This window comes from Paramisgurnus dabryanus, chromosome 18, assembly GCF_030506205.2.
Source record: "Paramisgurnus dabryanus chromosome 18, PD_genome_1.1, whole genome shotgun sequence".
Classification (NCBI taxonomy): Eukaryota; Metazoa; Chordata; class Actinopteri; order Cypriniformes; family Cobitidae; genus Paramisgurnus; species Paramisgurnus dabryanus.
In genome coordinates, this window is record NC_133354.1 from 19,220,544 (window position 1) to 19,239,631 (window position 19,088).

The window sequence follows — 19,088 nt, forward strand, 5'->3', positions numbered from 1 at the left end:
GTCATCATTTACTCCTATGTTGCTACAAACTCGTATAAAGTTCTTTGTTCTGATGAACACGAAGGAAGATATTTTGAAGAATGTTTGTAAACAAACCGATCACGAGCCCCATTCACTTTTATAGTTAATCTATAAATACTTTATTTATAAATATATTATGTGTAGATTAATGTATTATTAATTTGTTATAGAAAATGTATTGTGTGGAGGTATTGTTTTGCCATCTGCTATTACATTATACTTTACTTACCAATAAAGACATATTATTAAAAAGCAGATGCGCCGCTTTTTAGATAAAAAGCTTATTTTACTTTCTGCACAAGAGTGTCTAATTATAAAGCATTGTTTTGCTTTATTATTAGACTATTATTATTGTTATTATAGCTATTGTTATGCTATAATAACAATAGCATTGATATTATTCATTGTCTTTCGACTTTCTTTGAATAAAATGTTTTTACTTCAATTTTTATCTAAATTTTGTTTATGTAAGCATCACAGATATACCTCAGGTTAAGTATTACAAAAGTCTCATCATTTTTTATACAGGCCATTAAATCTTTTAAGCATATTTAACCTTTAAATCACTGTTATGTGGAAAGGACATTTTCAAACACTTGGCATGGTTTTGATAATTGAAAAAATTACTTTGGTAAGAGACTTTTTTACACATAAAATTTATTTCTTCATGATGCTCTGGTTATGTCTTAAATAAAAGAAAGGTATTTTTGTATTGTAGCACACAATTTAACACAACCAATATGGTCCACAATAAAATGTACAGGTTCTAGGATAAAATGTATTCAAGAAGGGCACACATGGCAGATAAAAAATTCAATAACTATCAATGAAATTTCCCTAGGGAAATATTGTACTTTATGCAATCCAACGAATAGTTGAATGGTAAATGTAAAACCAAAAATAAAATCTTATAATAAAGCACAAAGAGTGTGTACAGCACATACACCTATGGGAATAACCATTTTTGCTGGTTTGTTTCGGTTCTTCATCTGTACTCATACAACCTTTTCATGCCATCTTTTTATGTAAGGTGTTTAGCATTGACCCAAAACAAATCTAAATCAGTTAAGACAACAGAAAAACATTCTTATTGAACTGAAGACTACAAGATGGCATTGGTTTATCTTAAACTATCAATCCAATCAAAGTATCTTAACCAGGCTAATGGGATTATTATAAAACTGGCACAACCTGGAGATGATGGCAAAGGTAACATGAAGATCAAAAAGAGATATAAAATAGTGAGTTTCATGCTCACAGTTGTGTGCGGCTTGTCCAGATGCAAAACTGATCTCCAACCTGAAAACATCTACACTTCCTAATCTACAAACTTACAACAGTATGTACACATAACACACTTTACAGGGGTGAAAAAATGGTTCCTGTAGCTCAATTGGTAAAGCATTGCGTTATCAGTAAGGGTTTAATCCCAAGGGAACACATACTGATAAAATGTAAACCTTAAAGCACTGTAAATTGTTTTGGATAAAAGCGTCCACCAAATGTTTTAATGTAAATGTCCTCCCTGCCTATTTAATATTAAAAGCAACTATTAGATTTACAATGCAGACATGCATGACAGGATGCGCAGTGTGTTTCACATTGACAATAATGTATTAAATTCATTTAGAAAGACATTTCTGCCATTTAAGTCACTATTGATACCAAGCTACATTGAAGTCTCTGGTGTGGTTCTAGATTTTGGCACCTGCTCCACTCCTCCATTAGCATTTTGTCCGTTAGCGTGCTGAGGTCCTTTGGAACGGGACCAGTTAGGGAAAAGCAAAGTCATTCCACTGGTTTTGCAGGGACTCCGGGTGGACCTCTTCATACTCAGGAAGGGACTCCCAGATAAAGAGGGAGGGGAGTTGCAGGAACCCCAGCCTGGAAGATGGGCCGACGGCTGACGAGAGCCCCTACTTAAACTCGGGCTGGGCTGCATCAGCGCCAGGGTCTGCTGACTGCTATTCATTGAAATGGAGCTGGTGTCTGTGAAGCCCTGGCTCGCGCAGCCCATCTGGACTCGATAGTTGTACGCTTTCCACCCCTGTTGTTTCCTCTGCTGACACTGACATCGCAGGATCCGAATGAAGGCCTGTTTGAACTCACGACTGTAGCAGGGGTAAATGATGGGGTTTAGGCAGCTGTTGAAGTAACCCAGCCAGAAGATGACTCTAAAGAATGTCTCAGGAACACGTAAGCTTTCGTTAAAGGATCCTGAAAAACAGGAAATATAAATCTTTGTGTGAAATGCTGTATTTTTACCAGCAGGTGGCAGACTTTATCAACAAAGTTTTTCTGGAAACGGCTACACAGAGATGAATTTCAAACTGTTCAGAGTTATTTTTCAGCCATACAAGAATACAAAAAACAGAATCTCTCATCACACCAAATCAGTTATTACATTTAACATCAGAATTGCTTTTAAATTCTTTTATGGCTCAGTGGTAGAGCATTGCATTAGCAGTGCAAAAGGTTGTGGGTTAAAACTGCAAGTCACTTTGGATGATAGTGTAAATGTAAATAATTTACGATTATATATTATGAATATATAAAATCAAAAATGTAAACTAGAATAAATTCTATAAATATGACATCTGTACCACTAGGATGTAAATAAAACAATAAGTAAGGAAAAATTGATGACGGGCCGGTGAATTATAAAAAATAATGCACACCTAAGGTGGTTACATGGGGATGTGAATTGCTTTTAAATTATTTGTCAATTATTCCGCTTATACAAAGGTTACCACTGCTCTGGTGGTTTTTTTGAGACATTTGACAGGTCATGTGTGCATTTATCGAAAAATAATGCCTATCCATGAAACATTTTTCAACCAATCAGAATAAAGCATTCAACAGCCACATGGTATAAGTAAGGAATAATTGATGACGGGCCAGTGAATTATTAAAAAATAATGCTAAGGTGGTGGGGTGTACATTGTTTTTAAATTATTTGTCAATTATTCCGCTTATACCAAGGTTACCACAGACATTGCTCTGGTGGTTATTTTAAGACATTTGACAGGTCATATGTGCGTTTATCAGTTTAAATGATATATTCTGTGTTTGGTTTTAAATTATTATCTTCCCTATCTTTCCAAACCATCTTACAGGGTTTTGCATCTATTTTTAAGCCTCTAATTCCAGTTAAGCCTGTCTCTGTCACAAAATGTCATAAATATTAAAATATTCCATAAAGAGCTTAATTTGAATATTTTGTTCCTTTTTCCTGTGCACTTTGAAAGATTTATTAAAATGGTGTTCAAGTTCTCACATTTTAAAGAATTACATCTAAAAAAAACTTCAAAAAAGTGGAAAGTATAAAAAAAGTCCTTTTGCTATTCTACTCCAAGCAACTCTACTTAAAGCTGTTCTTTAAAAAAAAAATACTTTCATACCCAAATAAATATGTTTTTTAAATTTTCTCACTTTAATTAAAAAATTTAAGAAATTACTTCAATTGGTAACACCTAATTTTATTAATATTTAAACATTTTCAGCTTTTTCTATTTAAAGTGAGAAAAACTTAAAGGGACATTATACTTTTTTTGAAAATATGCTCATTTTCCAGCTCCCATTTGAATCTTACCGTTTTGGAATCCATTCAGCTGATCTTAGGGTGGCCATTCGCGTTGCTCGACCGCATACGTCATCGAGGTTCTCACATTTCAGTTAAAATACAATAGAAAATTAAGATTTATTTATTTTAAGACATACAATCATAGTAGTTTCATTTTTACCTTGAAATGTAACGGTTGCTTTTCTGAAATTAAACCCAAAGTATTAAACCTTGATGACGTATGCGGTCGACTAACGCGACTTCCGGAGAACGAACCCGAAAACATGTTCGGGACGTGTCTGGCGGAACTGGCATGAATGGCCACCCTAGCTGATCTCCGGGTCTGACGCCAGCACTTTTAGCATAGCTTAGCACAATTTTCTTAGAAATATTTTCAAAAAAAGTGGAATGTCCCTTTAAGTAATTACTAATTGAAGTAATTTTTAAGTTGAATCAATTTTACTGTTTACAGTGAATCTATTTGAAGCAATAAGCCATAAAAGCAATGGATGTTCTGAATGTACCATTTATAATTCTCAACTCATTGTTAGGTTCATATTCCCTCGGGTTTTCAGAACATTAAAAAAGGTCACAAAGATCTATCATACTTTTCAGACTTTGGCTTGTAGCTCATCTCTGCTTATGAGTTTACCAACTCAGTCTTCCCTGAGGAATAGACCATTTATCACTCAGCTCATAATCTTTTTTGGCGCCTGTCTCTTCTACTCTATATCTTTTAATCTCATAACTTAAATGAAATTTAACTTAAAAGTCCCATATGTCCATTGCCTTATAGGCTAATTCGTTTTGCATGTATATGATAATTAAGTGCCGTTCTTTACTTAAAGGAATAGAATGGATTACTGATGCGGGAGAAGATTTAAGCGCATGTCAGTTGACGGCCGAATGAGGCTTGGGTTCATTAACACACTTCAAGAAGAGCCACGGGTGTGAGGTCTCAAATCAGCTTTTCTCCCTGCCAGTAAGTCAATTGATTCATTAAATTAAGACTGCTCCTTCCATTTCTACATCAAATGTCTCCCAGCCATTTCTCAGCCAGGGAACGGCTATAATTTAAGACAACCTTCCCTCTTCAGGAACAACTGAATCAACAAATCATGTCTTCTGCAAGCACATTCAATGTCTGCAGTTTCCTTAAATTAATGCCTTTGACTTTGTTTTTGACATATGACATTTTGAGAATCAGTATCTGAAATTACCTTGCAATATCTTGTTGAACGTGAGTGCTTTATGTTTTTTAGTTATTTAGATTACTGGTAATTAAATAACCAGTGAAGTGCACAGGAAAAACACACTGCTTGATGGATACACACTTGCATGGCCTGGTAGCAAAGTGGACATTGATTTTTCAATTATTGGTATCACAAACTCTATTTGGCCAAGCATGTTGCCTTACAGAAAAGTAGTGATCAATGTTACAGTGCAAAGGTAATAAATTGCTGTTTGCATGCCGCATGGACCACAGCATGGATTAGATATTAACTGACTGTCCACAGCCAACACGTATTTGATGATGATGGTGTTCCTGTAGATCCAGAGCATTGCATCAGCAGAGCAAAAGGTTTTAGGTTTGATTAGCAGAAAACATGCATACTGATAAAAAAATGTATAAGCAGCTTGAATGCACAGTTAGTCACTTTGATTAACAGCATCTGCCAAATTAATGTAATGTAAATAAGAAGTATGCTGAGTTAAAGCATGTATTTATCCTAAACTAATGAAAAGTCATCATTAACATGACTCATGACTCAACACATGAATTCATTGTTAATTATTACACAACTTACATCATCATGTTGTACTTAATGATGACTCTTCATTAGTTTATGCTTTAACTTTGCATTAGTTCATGTTTAAGTAAAAAGAAGTATATGTCTTCATTATGATTCATGGACCCAAAAAAATTAAACATTTCCCTGGGAACACTGACCATAGTGACCAAAACGTTGATGGATCGTAAACAACAATGGCTTAATAATTTCTTTCAGATGTTCTCTTTTAAATTCAAAGAAAGCTAAATTAAATTACCCTGGCATAAGAAAACAGGCTATTTGAAGGAGGGAAATGAACTTCTCAAAAGTCAAACACATGGGATATATTTTCCTTCAAAATATCATTAATTTGCAAGAAAAACATATCTGGCCATTACTTAATATGACCCTTAAGAAGGTTATTCAAAGCATGAAATTAATATAGGATTATATTTTTGACCAGATTGGGGGTAGTTGTGCTGGGAATTGTACCTCATCTATATTCCCACACCTCATCAGAAGTCTCTGTGTTCAAATACAAAGTGAGCCTGGGAATGGGAGAACATTGAAGACTTTGGCATCTCCAGTGCATTCCACCAGAAGACCTCAGAATGTCAAATCACCATCTCTATAGTGACACATCCATTACTGAAGGAAACGTCCACACAATGTCCACATCTTACATAAGCATGTTGAAGTAACAATGCTAACCTTCAAAGTCAAAGCTATTAGATTCAAGTTAAAACAAATGAAAATTGAAAGTGAACATATAAACATTTCAGATACAAAACCTTGTGCATCTGACATGTTTTCTTGTAAATGCGCATTTATTTTTATCAGACTCTTAATGGATTCTGCCATCAAACCAGTATTTCTGAATGCCCTGAGGCTGGGATTAAGCAAATTTGAAGTGAAAGTATTTGATCAATGTATAATATGTGCAGAGAGCATTTTGTTAATATTATTTTTGACAAAGGTGGTTTTAGAGACTTTTGCATCTGAGCTCATCGTATACTCTTTCTTGCTCATCTGTGTGTGTAAATATATATACAGTACTGTGCAAAAGCCTTAGGCCACCATGCTACATTTAGATTTGTTGTTTTTGCAATTGTATAGTGATTATATATAATTATTTCTCAGTCTCTTTATTAGAATACAACCAGAATATACAGGAAATGTGTATGTAGTATTAAAAACAGTATAAAAGTATAACCTGAAGCGTCAAGTTTTTAGGGTAAACTCCCCTTCTACTTGAGCAGTAGCAGGAAAGTGCATGAACTCTTAAACCTAAATGAAATTAAATCCTAATTTCTAATTCTAATCGAATGACTTCAGGACTTCAGTTTCCTCAAAAAAGCTCAAGATGTGTTTCGTGCCAAGAGAGGTCACACCAAATACTGACTGATGTCTGAAGAAGACATTTAGTTCAGAAAATTGTTTTGTTGTTAATTTTGTGTACATATTTCCTGTATTTTCTATTTGTATCTCAAAAAAAAGAGTGAAAAATAAATATGGGTGGACATTAAAACTTCTAAAACAACAAAGCTGGTGATGGTGGCCTAAGACTTTTGCACAGTACTGTATATACACTTAAGTTACATCCATTCCCTTGCTTTTATGGCTTATTGCTTTAAACAGATACACTGTAAACAGTAAACTTGGTTCAACTTAAAAAAAAGGCTTTAATACTACGACAATGCTGGTCTTTTATCAAACAAGACATCCAAAATTAGACCAACATCTGCTTCTGTCTGCTTTTTTATACTACAAATAAACAATGCAAAAACATTTCCATTTTTATACCAAAATAAAGATGCTGTTTCTCAGAAATCAACGCAGCCAAATGTTAAACTGTGAGTAAATCATTACAGATTGTAGTTTCTTCACCAAGCTGAATACCAGAACAAGTATGTGAATTAGACGTTTGAGCTGGAAACAAATAGTTTTTTCTGGCAACGGGGTCACATTCTAAAGAGTAACATGGGTCAGGATCTTAACATTCAATCAAACTGTTATGGTTATTTTGGATTATGGTTATAATTTTAACAATAGCCTTGCAAGTTTTCTTGTAACTGCTAAATAAAAATAAAAATACCATATTATCATAAAAGGTAATTGTATTGATGTGGTATTGAAGCACAACAGACCAAACTCCATCCGTAAATCTCATGTTTTGATTTAATAAATGTACATCATGCATTCACTGCCTAAAACCTAGGGTGACCATACGTGCCGGACGCGTCCTGGCCAGGATTTCAGGTTTGTCTTCCGGAAGTCGTATTTGTCGACGGCATATGTCATACAGGAATATTATTATTATTACAGAAAAGCAACCGTTTTTTTTGTTTTGTTTTTGTTTTGGTCCATATTTGCCATTTATTGGATAGACAGTAATTAAGGACATGACAGGAAAGTATAGGGAAGAAGAGAGGGGTATGGGATTGGCAAAGGACCTGGAGACGGGATTTAAACTCGGGTCGCCAGAAGTGCGTCTGCACCATGTGTCGGAGCACCCTCTACTACACCATCGGCTCCGACAACCATTGCATTTTAAGGTAAGAATGAAACTATGATTGTATGTCTTATGTTTTTAACTGAATGGCGCATGCGGTCAACAAATACGACTTCCGGAAGACGCACCGAAATCCTGGCCAGGACGCGTCCGGGAAGAATGGCATATATGGTCATCCTACTATAACAGTATGTCTTGGGACTAATTTTTGCCACGATTGTTATAAAAATTATAAAAATAATATGTGAATTCAGGTTAATTGGGCCCAAATCTGCATGAATTAAACATATAGCATTTAGTGTAGTGCATGAAGCCGATATCTAAAAAAACCTGACATAACTAATCAGGGCCGTGCACGGGGGGTGGCCCGGTGGATAGAGCCACAGCCTTTCTGCCCTCATCAGCTGAAGTGCCCTTCTTATCAACTGCAAACCCCCTCTTTAAAGTGTTCTATTACTCTGCTAAAGATCCACTGATTCTTATAATCCACTTCGTTTTTTCCCGGCCACTCCAGTGCATCTCTCACAATCTGTGCCCGGTCTTTGGAGAGTGGAGACGACAGATCCCTAAGCTGAATCAGCTGAATTAGTAATTTGGTAGTTTGTTTTTGTTTTTCGGTCGGTAAGGATTTGCTCTCTGTCTTCTAAAATTGCAAACAACAGGTATGTCTGTAAGATGTCTGCTAAAGAGCTGTTTTACATACATTCTAAATCAAAGACTTCTTCAATAAGTCTATATGAAATATTTTAGGAAACGTCTCAGAGACGTATTGCAAAAAACAACATCTTGCAGATGTAAATGCAGACATCAAATAGACATCTCTGAGATGCTGTCAGTAACAACTAAATATTCACATTCTTAGAATTACAATGCTTGTCTTATCAAATTAAAATACCACATCACCAAATTTGTGATTGTTGGCACACCTTTTAGACAAAAAATGCCTTCACAAAACAGAAGAGAGAGTGGAAAGGGAGGCTGCTAAAGGCATTTCAACATTGCAAACATGGATTCAAAGCTCCAAACAAGCCAGCAGGTAAATCGTATAGAATATTTAATATTTATAATAATTAATACAGTTTATCACACTTTAATTCTTGTTATTAAGTATATTATAATCACTTGTCTTAGTTGCTACTAGTAATCTATAATAATAATCATATTTTATTAAAACCATATTAATACTACCACCCCCCTAAGTGCCCCTTTTGTGGTTTCGGCCACTACCCCTCAAAATGTCTGTGCACGGCCCTGTCATTAATACTACACTATTAGGCACAAATGCCTGTTAATATCTAAAAGTACAATGTAAATAAGTGAAATAACAGTTGTTTTGTGGGTACTGTTATGGTTTTAAATTACAGTATATTTTGTTATGCCCAGTATAGTTCATATATATGAAATCAATGAGCAGGATGCATAAATACATTAACAGTAAAACATTAACACTAAAGGAAAGCTTGCTCTGAAAATGCTGGGTTATTTCAAACTATTGTTGGGAAAAATATGAACATATTCAAGGTATATTTAATACAAATGTTGCGCTGTAAAAAATTATGTAGAAATGACAGTATTACTGGCAATTAGTTGCCAGTAACTTACTGTAGATTTAACATTTATGTTATTTACTTGCAAAAGTTTGTTTAAAGGTAAATAAACATGAAACATTTTCAGTCTTTATCTTCTACAGTAAGTTACTGGCAACCAGCTGCATAAAAACAGCTAATTTTTACAGTGTGTGGTTATCCATCATTATTAAAAGCATGCATGGCAACACTTGCATTTAGGGTCCAAGTCTCCCTATTAGCTTACTATTAACTATGACTTTTGTCTCAGTACACTTTGGGCCCTATTTTAACGATCTGAAACGCAAGTGCGAAGCGCAACGCGCAAGTGAGTTTGTGGGCGGATCTTGGGCGCTGTTGCTATTTTCCCGGCGTGAGAAATAACTCTTGCGCCGGGCGCAAATCAATAAGGGGTTGGTCTGAAGTAGGTTCATTATTCATAGGTGTGGTTTGGGCGTAACGTCAAATAAACCAATCAGAACGCTAGCCAACATTCCCTTTAAACGCAAGGGCGCAAGTTCCATGGCGGGTTGCTATTATTATGACGGATTTACCAGGCGCACGCCAGGAGCGGTTCACAGCCGAGGAGACCGACGTCCTTGTACGGGGGAATCCCACGCTTGCCAGCATAAATCGGGCATGCCGTGTAACGGGAGGTGGATCTGCCTCAGGACTTGACGCCAGCAGAGGACATCGCTGCGTCCACCCTCACCGCTGAAAGGGTTTGGGGGCTTTGAAATCGGACCCAAGAAACGCAAGCAAGGTCCAACCCCAAAGTACTCTTACAAATCAAGTTCATATACATTAAGGTTTCTTATGAAAACATTTTAATTATTATTTACATAAAATAAACGTAATACAGCCACACAACAAACTTATGAAAATATTTTAATCGTTATTTGCATGAGAATAAATAAAAACTATCACCACAATGCTCACCACTATGATTCCCCTTATCTCGTGTATTAATATTTTTAAGTGTAACAATTTATGATTTGCAAAAATAACTGTTGCATCTGTGTAGATAAGATAAGCAAAGTGTATGCGCGTTGTGCACGCTATACATTATGGTCAAGCATGCGCCCTTAAAATAGCATAATGAACAACGCGCAACGCGCCACTGACTTTAAACTTTTTTTTTCTGGTCAGTGGCGCAATTGTTTTTTGAAACTGCAAAATAGCATCAGGGATGGTTTGCGCCGGAACACGCCTCTTTTTTTGCGCTGAACCACCCAGGGAGCGCAAGTTCATTCCCTAGTTTGCCGACGTGCTTCTGTGACGGGAAAAACCCGCTGTGCGCCGGGGCAAAATACGAATGATACATGCGTCACGGACAAAGTCAATTGCGCTGGGTGCAAGATAGAGCCCTTAATGTTTCATAGTTGTTGTAATGGATATACAGTAAGGTTGTGCAGAATAAGATAACAGTATTAACAAACAGCTAATATACAATGTAAAAAATGTTTTTGCACACTACAAAAAAAATGCAGCATGAAGTTTAAACAACTTGGCTATGCAAGTCAATTCAACCTACTTTTTTCACTTTGGACTGTTAAGCTGACATAACTTATAAAAACAAGTTGGATTTTTTAACTTAATTTTTTAAGTTAAAATAACACAAAAATATTTGTTGATTTTATATCATTTTTCATTTTTACAGTGCACTTACTTGTTTAATCAACTAGGATTTAGAAGTCATTTAAACTCTCTTGACAAGTGATGAGTTGCTGTAACTTATTAAATCAAGTTGAATTTGCTTTAGTTATGCCAACTTTATTTTATAAGTTACAGCAACTCATCACTATTCAATTTAGTTGAAATGACTTGCAAATCTAAGTTGATTAAACTTAAAAAATTCAAAAATGTTTTTTTTCTACAGTGATATGCATGCTAATAAGCAACGAGTTAATAGTGAGAACTAAAACTTGAACTAAGGTTTACCCAGTGTGTGTATATAAATAAATATATAAAAATAAATATTGTGTTTACTCTAAATATGTCAAAGTGACATATTTCATTGATATAACAAATATAATACAATGTATTCATTTGAAAATAAAATATTTGATTTTGTTGACTTTGATGAGAGTGTATGTTATGAGTAAAATAAAAAAAGTCAAACTTTGAGGGACGTATACGTACCAATTGGTAGTGCGAGGAAGAATGGTAACCAGCAGAGGATGAACATCCCCACCACAACACCAAGTGTTTTAGCAGCTTTCTTCTCTCGGGAAAATTTAAGTAATTTAAGAGTAAGTGAGCTCCTCATATGGCCTTTACCCGCTGCGCTGCAGTCATCCTGCGTCTGCGAGCCTTTATAGTGAATCCGGAGCGTCAGCTCATTTGAATCCATGCGCTCCTTCATCACTCCTGCCTCCAGATTTTTAGTAGTTCTTTTGGCAACTATATACACCCGGCAGTACATTGCTAAAATAACCGCTAAAGGGATATAGAAAGAGCCCAATGAGGAGAACAGGGCATAAAACGGCTCTTCTGTGATGAGGCAAACTGTTTCGTCCTCCGAGGGCGGTTCTTTCCATCCGAGCAATGGTCCGATAGAAATGACAATTGCAAGAACCCAAACCCCAAGCATTGCCAGGAGCGCCCTTTTCTCCGTCACGATACTTGGGTACTGCAAAGGGTAGCGCACCCCAATATATCGGTCTATGGAGATTACGCACAGGCTCATTATAGATGCGGTGCAGCAGAGGACATCCAGCGCAGCCCAGATATCACAGAAAATCCTTCCAAACACCCAGTAGTTGAGAATTTCCTTTGTGGCGGATACTGGTAGCACGGTGGTGCCCAGCAACAGGTCTGCCATGGCTAAATTAATGATGAAGTAGTTGGTTGGAATCCGCAGGTGCCTGTTGCATACAACGGACAGGATCACGACAATATTACCCACGATGGCAAACACAATAAAAGCGCCAAGAACCATGCCCAGTGGAACCGCACGACTGAGGTTGAACGAACTCGATTCGGTGCCGTTTCTTGCCGAGGTCCAGTTGGAGACGTTGGACGCCACTTGCGACAGCAGTTCCGGAGGAAGTTCGGAGGAATCATTGCTAAAGAAGTTCACGGCATGATCTGTATCAGAACTCATGTTGCCTCTGCAGTACCTCCATACCAAAACAAGATCAGTCTCTACCTTTAAATGCGTAATTTGTTATATTAGTGCTAAGGAACGCGTAGAGGTGAACGATCTGTTGCGTAACGAGCGAGAAATAAAAAAAGTCCATAACTGGATACGGCGCATAAAGTATAGTTCAAAATATGCGCTGTCCGGAGTTGCTCGGCTTGGTTCGGTGAGTTCTCCGCAGTGGTGTTTCAGACTCATCCGGCGCACTGCTTCTAGCCACTCCTGCATTCACCGATGCGCTCTCCGACCAAACCCCCTCCCCTATGCACAACTTTACGCGCTGGCTATAGACAGTCACGGCTAGAGCAAAAGCACAACGCTGAGGATTTTCACGGCCTGTTACCCTGTACATCCATTTTGCCATCGTGGGGACATTGGTGACCTAGAGTGTGTTGTCAGGTAATCCAATCTACAGTCACTAGAGGAGAGCATGCCAATGACTGTTGCAACAGCTCTATTCTTAGAAGCATTTGGGATTCAAAATATGGAAAACTTGCTAGCAATATCAAGGATACAAGGTATTGCTGCTATAGGTGCAAATGTAGGTCTCATGGGGACTCTGTTTTAATTCTAGGAATCAAGGACTAAAACAGTTATACAATTCCAAACATGTTGCACGTGCCACACACATATATTGTTAGCAATTTTGATCCACATTTATTTTCATTTGTCTGGCCTGTTGCACACTGTTAAACTGCAGAAAACTCAAAGTCATTCACTGGCAAGCAAGGTCTCCACACTTTCATATCTTTAAATACTGCCACGAGTGTCCAGATATTTCCACAAATCATTTGTAATTTTATAAACAAGCCACTAAGTCAATCTGTTAGCAAATGCAGCCAGACAGCAATATGCTTTGACAGTGATGAAGTACTTTGCTGCTTCCGCCAAAAGAGCGTGAACATGAAAGAGATAACTAAAACAGATGGATGAAACACCTGAACGTCCAATAATTTGCACAATAATTAAGGTAAATTACAGCTAGTGAGAGCAGTGAAAGGTAAATATCCTTCTGTGTAGGTCTATATTGATTATGCTGGAATAAATAATTGGCTCATTTTCATTCAATAAAGTTCAGGGCATGGAGTTAAGAAAGGTTTCCAGAGGCATAGAAGTTGAGTTGTTAAGTTAATTTGTTCTTTACTGGTGGAACACAAGAGGAGATATTTTAAAGATCGATCACACTGTTCCTTTATTCTTAACAAAGAATGTGAGTGAGGGTTGAGTCACTAACATGCTGCCTAACATCTGCCTTTATGTACCACACAGGAAACAATTCATACAAAAATTGTGTACGTACGTTGTGTATGTTTTGCTTTCGCTCCTGTGAAATTGGGTTTAGGGTTGGTGTATCATTATTGTAATTTTTTTCTATTGATCGTACGTTTTTGTATGATACTTTGTATGAAATTTGTTTGAGATTAGATTTGTCTTGCGTAACTTGCAGTGCATGTGTTTACTACTCACTGAGAATGCAGAGGTCACATTTTGAGTATGCGTTGCATACTTGTCAAGCATGATGTCACCCTTTCAGTTTAAGACGGTCTGGCCAGTTTAAGAATTCAGTTTAAGAATGGCCAAGCACCGCCCAACAGGCTGTACACAGTATGACTGACACGTAATGCAACCAATCATGTTTCGCTTTGTGCTGCGTCATGTTTAGAGGCATGGAAACGTCTTCACAATAACAGACCAGTGTGTAGTAAATCATTAATAACAACAATGGCAAACTCTTGGACGGCTTTTTAAAGACTTTATACTGTGAACTTTGCATGCTTTTAAAAATTTTGATGAAGCAGTGTCATCAATGTCAACATGACAGCTTTCTTCTCTGATCTGACGGCTTTGTGTTGTTTCCAGGCAGACCGTTAAAGATCACAGAAATCTGGTATAATTCAACCAATCAGAGGACGACTTTGAATCTGCTGAAGTGTTTCCAGTTAAGTTTGCATACATCCGATGTTCAGCCAACGGTTTATGGGCGTGACATCTGAGGCTAGGTTTGACATGAGGGTGAGTAAATAAGTCTAAAATGGGTAAACTTTCCCTTTAAGGATTTCTCAGTCACATGTGGGTGATTCTCGCGAAATTAGTCTTATGAGGTGTCATGAGACATTTTGAGAAAAAAAAAGTTAATGCAAAGTAAGAGTATCAAAATAAAAAGCAGTTACAAACATCTCTTCATGTACTTTTTTGCACATGATTTCAAATGACATCATACAAACCAATTTTGTTTTTTTGTTTTTCACATTTAAGGGAAAAAATTTAATTACTCCAACATGTCCATGACTGGATTTGGGTTCTTTGACAAGGAAAAATGTATAATTAAAAAATCAAAAAAAGTTTTAGTACATGTTATACTATAAACATTTACAGTAAAGAAACATGTGGTATTTGGTGATCATTGGTAAATGTAGAGACAATAATAAGGAATATAAATGTCTCCAAGAAAAATGTTCTCATCCTCCGCAACAATTTTCAATCATTGTTTAAGCCCTCAAGGAACTAACATAAAAAATAAAAAATTAATTGTTGTAAGGGACATAATTGACTGTGACACTCAAGATGGCTACCAGATCAGCAGTTCTTATTTTTTATCTCCAGATAAAAGTTGAAATTTTGTTTGTCATAGTACCTAGACAACTTTTTAGTTCTCATTACCAAAACATGAGTTTGTAAATGCATATATTTAATGTAATATCATGTTGCGGTAATGATAATTTTTGATAATGATAATCTAAAAAATGTAAATAATTTTTTAGGAAATATGTTTTAAATTATCTAAACATAATGGTTATAGTAAGTTCAGGCCTTAATCTTGTATGTGCAAAAAAATGGGCTTAAATTTTTTTATTTTGATGCTGGACACTGGATTTCGTGAGAATTACCCATATAGGCACTGCTGATAAAATACCGCATTTTGAAGAATACTATTTTACACACTAATGAGAAATGTAAGCTTGCGCAATATGAAAAAAGGCAAAGTTTGTTTGGATGTGTTGGCATGTGGCAGAATCAAAGGTGCGGCTGATCAATTTTAGCCAACACAGCGATGCTGAGCTCAAGAGAAATAGCAGCCAAATCGCTGTGTGACCAGCGTAATAAATACACATGCTCAAATCCCCTGATTTACCATACATAAACTTGAAAACGGTCCAGCACTCAGCTCATATACACTTCAAGTGAATTAAGGTGATTGCACTTTTATGTTGCCGCATCGTCCCATGATAAATGGAAGGAAATTATGTGATGTGAAAGATGAGGGAAATGCTGAGCTGTTCACCGCAGAACACTGAGCCGTGTCATCTTTCAGTACAGCTGCAGACAAATGCCACACTCTTAAAAATTCTGATAGGTCCTTTTCAGATTGTATTTCTGTTGCACAAAAGGTTCTTCGTCATGGAAAAAGATTTTATAGACTATAAACCGGGGGAAAACTTGGGAAGGTAATGGTTCTTTTACTAACCTTTGACTGAAAAGTTCTTTGGGGAACCAACAATGTTTCGTCTATCTGGCATTGCTTATTTGTATGAATGATTTATGCATTACGCATTAAGCATCTTTGTTTACATCTTTTCTTTCCAAAAAAAAGAGGAGCATTTAAAATCACCTTGTTCATTGTTAAAAACAGGATCTCGACAGGTATATTTTTTGTTTTCACGCATAGGAGGAAACAAGGAAATGTAATTGGTAGGATTAGGAATCCTGTGATGCCTACAAGTTTTGTTCATCTCCTAGATAAAACCTAAAACCTTTCTCTGTAAATGTGCTTGTTAAAATATACTTTGTCTTAAGTCCTTACCTCTCTCCCAAATTTGCACTGAATTCCTGAAAGAACATCCTTAAATTCAGACAGAGCAGTGAAGTTTGCCCTACTGACTCCCTCTTTTACAGTTCATGTACTCGAAGAAGTTAATTTAATTTTAGAAAGTTTTGCACACAATTGAAATGGGTTTTTAAAAACATAATGCAACATTCAACTAAAAAAATCAGTATTATGTATAGTGTATACCTTTCTAAATAAAGCTCAATAAAGTGAAGAAACAAAATGAGGCGAAATGTTGTGCTTTGATATGGAAATGTATAGCTTGAATGTAATGTAAGTCACTTTGGATAAAAGTATATGTAAATGTAAATGCAACTAACTGGGTAATGATGTAAGACAAAAAACTAATTACTCTGCTGGCATTTGCAAGAGGGCCAGAGGGGTGCAAGTGACATTTCACCAACTTTACAGGAGGGCCAGAACCAAAAAATGATGTTGGTGTATCTGACTTTGTGAAATTTCAATCTTCTATAGCTCAAAATTGATTAATAATTCACTTATGTCATTTTGAAAGCAGATCTCATCAAGTGCTTTTGTGTGATAATTATATACAGTACTGTGCAAAAGTCTTAGGCCACCATGCTACCATTAGATTTGTTGTTTTTGCAATTATATAGTTATAATATATAATTATTTCTCAGTCTCTTTATTAGAATACAACCAGAAAATACAGGAAATGTGTATGTAGTATTAAAAACAGCATAAAACGTAAACTGATGTGTCAAGTTTTTAGGGTAAACTCCCCTTCCACTTGAGCAATAGCAGGATCTCTTAAAACTAAATGAAATTAAATCGAATGACTTCAGGACTTCAGTCTCCTCAAAATGTGCTTTGTGCCAAGAGAGGTCACACTAAATACTGACTGACGCCTGAAAAAGACATTTAGTTCGGAAAATTGTTTTGTTTTTAATTTTGTGTACATATTTCCTGTATTTTCTGTTTGTATCTTAAAAAAGAGTGAAAAATAAATATGGATGGACATTAAAACTTTGCTAAAACAACAAGGCTGGTGATGGTGGCCTTAGACTTTTGCATGGTACTATATAATGTCACTTTGGCCTTCTGGTTTATAATATTGGTAGCCACTCTTAACTTAAGTACAAGTTTCTATCTTCCCTCATAATGGTAACCGGAGCAAAACACCAACATAAGTCTAAAAACAACAAAGCTTGCTCAAAAACCCCACAGACTAACTACATTTCAACATTTACTCTTCCCACTCTCAAACAAAGCATACTTCCTGTTTAAGGCCCTGTTTACACCAGGTTAAACTTTACAATTTATGTTGCTAAATTTATTAGCTAAAAATTCAACAAGCTCAAGACATATCATTTATTATCTTGGTAAAATCTTGAGTGGGTTTCTGATTTACATACAAAAAGAACAGATGTGGATTTTAGTTTAAGGGGTAAGGATCTCTTTAAATGTTTTCTTTGCTTGCCCTTATCTGTGCAGTTTAAATCCTATTAGCTTGTTTTTATGTGTTAGCATCTCAAGGATGCCCAAAGCACACATATGCCTTGTCACACCCCTTACAAGTTTATTTAAGAGTAAGTGCTGAAATAATCAGGATGAAGTCACAAGCTATTTCCTAATCCAAATGAGAATGAGACAGCTAAGACATAGGGTTTCATTCGAAAGACATTACTCACCCGACTCAATCTTGCATGAAGGTCAGAAAAGAGAGCCTGGAATAAATTCAAAGGGACATTACGGGATCTAAACGTTTCTGAGAGGCTCCTGTTATGGAAGTATAAGAAAAATTGGTAGTAATTCATTTGTCTGGACTGTGGCCAAGGGTGCGACCCATTCAGCTGCAGGGCTCGGCTGTGAGGAGAGAGAAGCTATAATGAAAAGATGTTTCAGTGTGCTGGAGCGAGATATGTGTCCAATATAATGTGTACATTTTATTACTTGCCGTACAAGAAGGTCTTGTAAAAGTAAAAAAACAAATTCTCAACAGTGTGTTTTTAAACAGTTTTTACTGTCCTTTGAGGAACAAAACATACAAAAATATAGACAAATGTTGTTATGGTACATCTTACCCATAAAAACTAAAAACAAACTATCATTGATATTCAAATTCATAATAACAATTTACAATAAGGTTGTACTTGTTAACATTAGTAAATGCATTTGCTAATATTAACTAACAATGAGCAGTATGAAGATGTTTGTTGGTTAAATATTTTATATCAATATTTAATGTTTCTTACCTTATTTATAAAGTAAATAGCTGTGTAATAGCCGATAATTAACAGCCAGCCAGTTGTTAGCCAGTTGCCTTCAGTTTTTGATAAATGAATGCTAATTTTAATAAATGCTGGAGAAGTATTGTTGGTTGACTGCATTATCTAATGTTAACAAATACAACCTTAGTGTAAATTGTTAACAAATTCAGTCTGTACATTGCTTTAAAAACTGTGTGGGAAATACAGTAATGAATGTAGACATTTACATAACACAGTCACTATAAAAATGTATGTACTTACATGTGTGGGAAAGTTTAAATTTTGATGCTATCGTTTGAAAAACCTCCCTTTATGGGTGTATAAATACTTACGGTTACAGATGCATGTTAAGATTCCCCAGAGGACCATTAATTTACTATACCATATAAATGTGCATGCCTCATATGGCATTTTAGTGCAAGATACTATTGTCTTGCTACATCTATTCCCATGGTCT

At 36.0% G+C, this 19,088-nt stretch overlaps 1 protein-coding gene across 1 annotated transcript; it reads right to left on the reverse strand.

Moving 5' to 3' along the window:
• Positions 1-707: 707 nt before the first annotated feature.
• On the reverse strand, positions 708-13,137 carry adra1ba (adrenoceptor alpha 1Ba). Its single transcript, XM_065287171.2, has 2 exons — positions 11,575-13,137; positions 708-2,238 (listed from the first exon to the last, which is right to left on the reverse strand). The coding sequence occupies exons 1-2, from the start codon at positions 12,536-12,538 to the stop codon at positions 1,691-1,693; spliced, it is 1,512 nt and encodes a 503-aa protein (XP_065143243.1). The 5' UTR covers positions 12,539-13,137; the 3' UTR covers positions 708-1,690.
• Between the last annotated feature and the right edge of the window lie 5,951 nt (positions 13,138-19,088).

Excerpts from the sequence above, each read along its gene's own strand:
- adra1ba (XM_065287171.2), bottom strand. The coding sequence starts at position 12,538 with ATGAGTTCTGATACAGATCATGCCGTGAACTTCTTTAGCAATGATTCC. Across the intron at positions 2,239-11,574 it reads CTTCCTCGCACTACCAATTG|GATCCTTTAACGAAAGCTTA; the intron begins GTACGTATACGT and ends CCTGTTTTTCAG.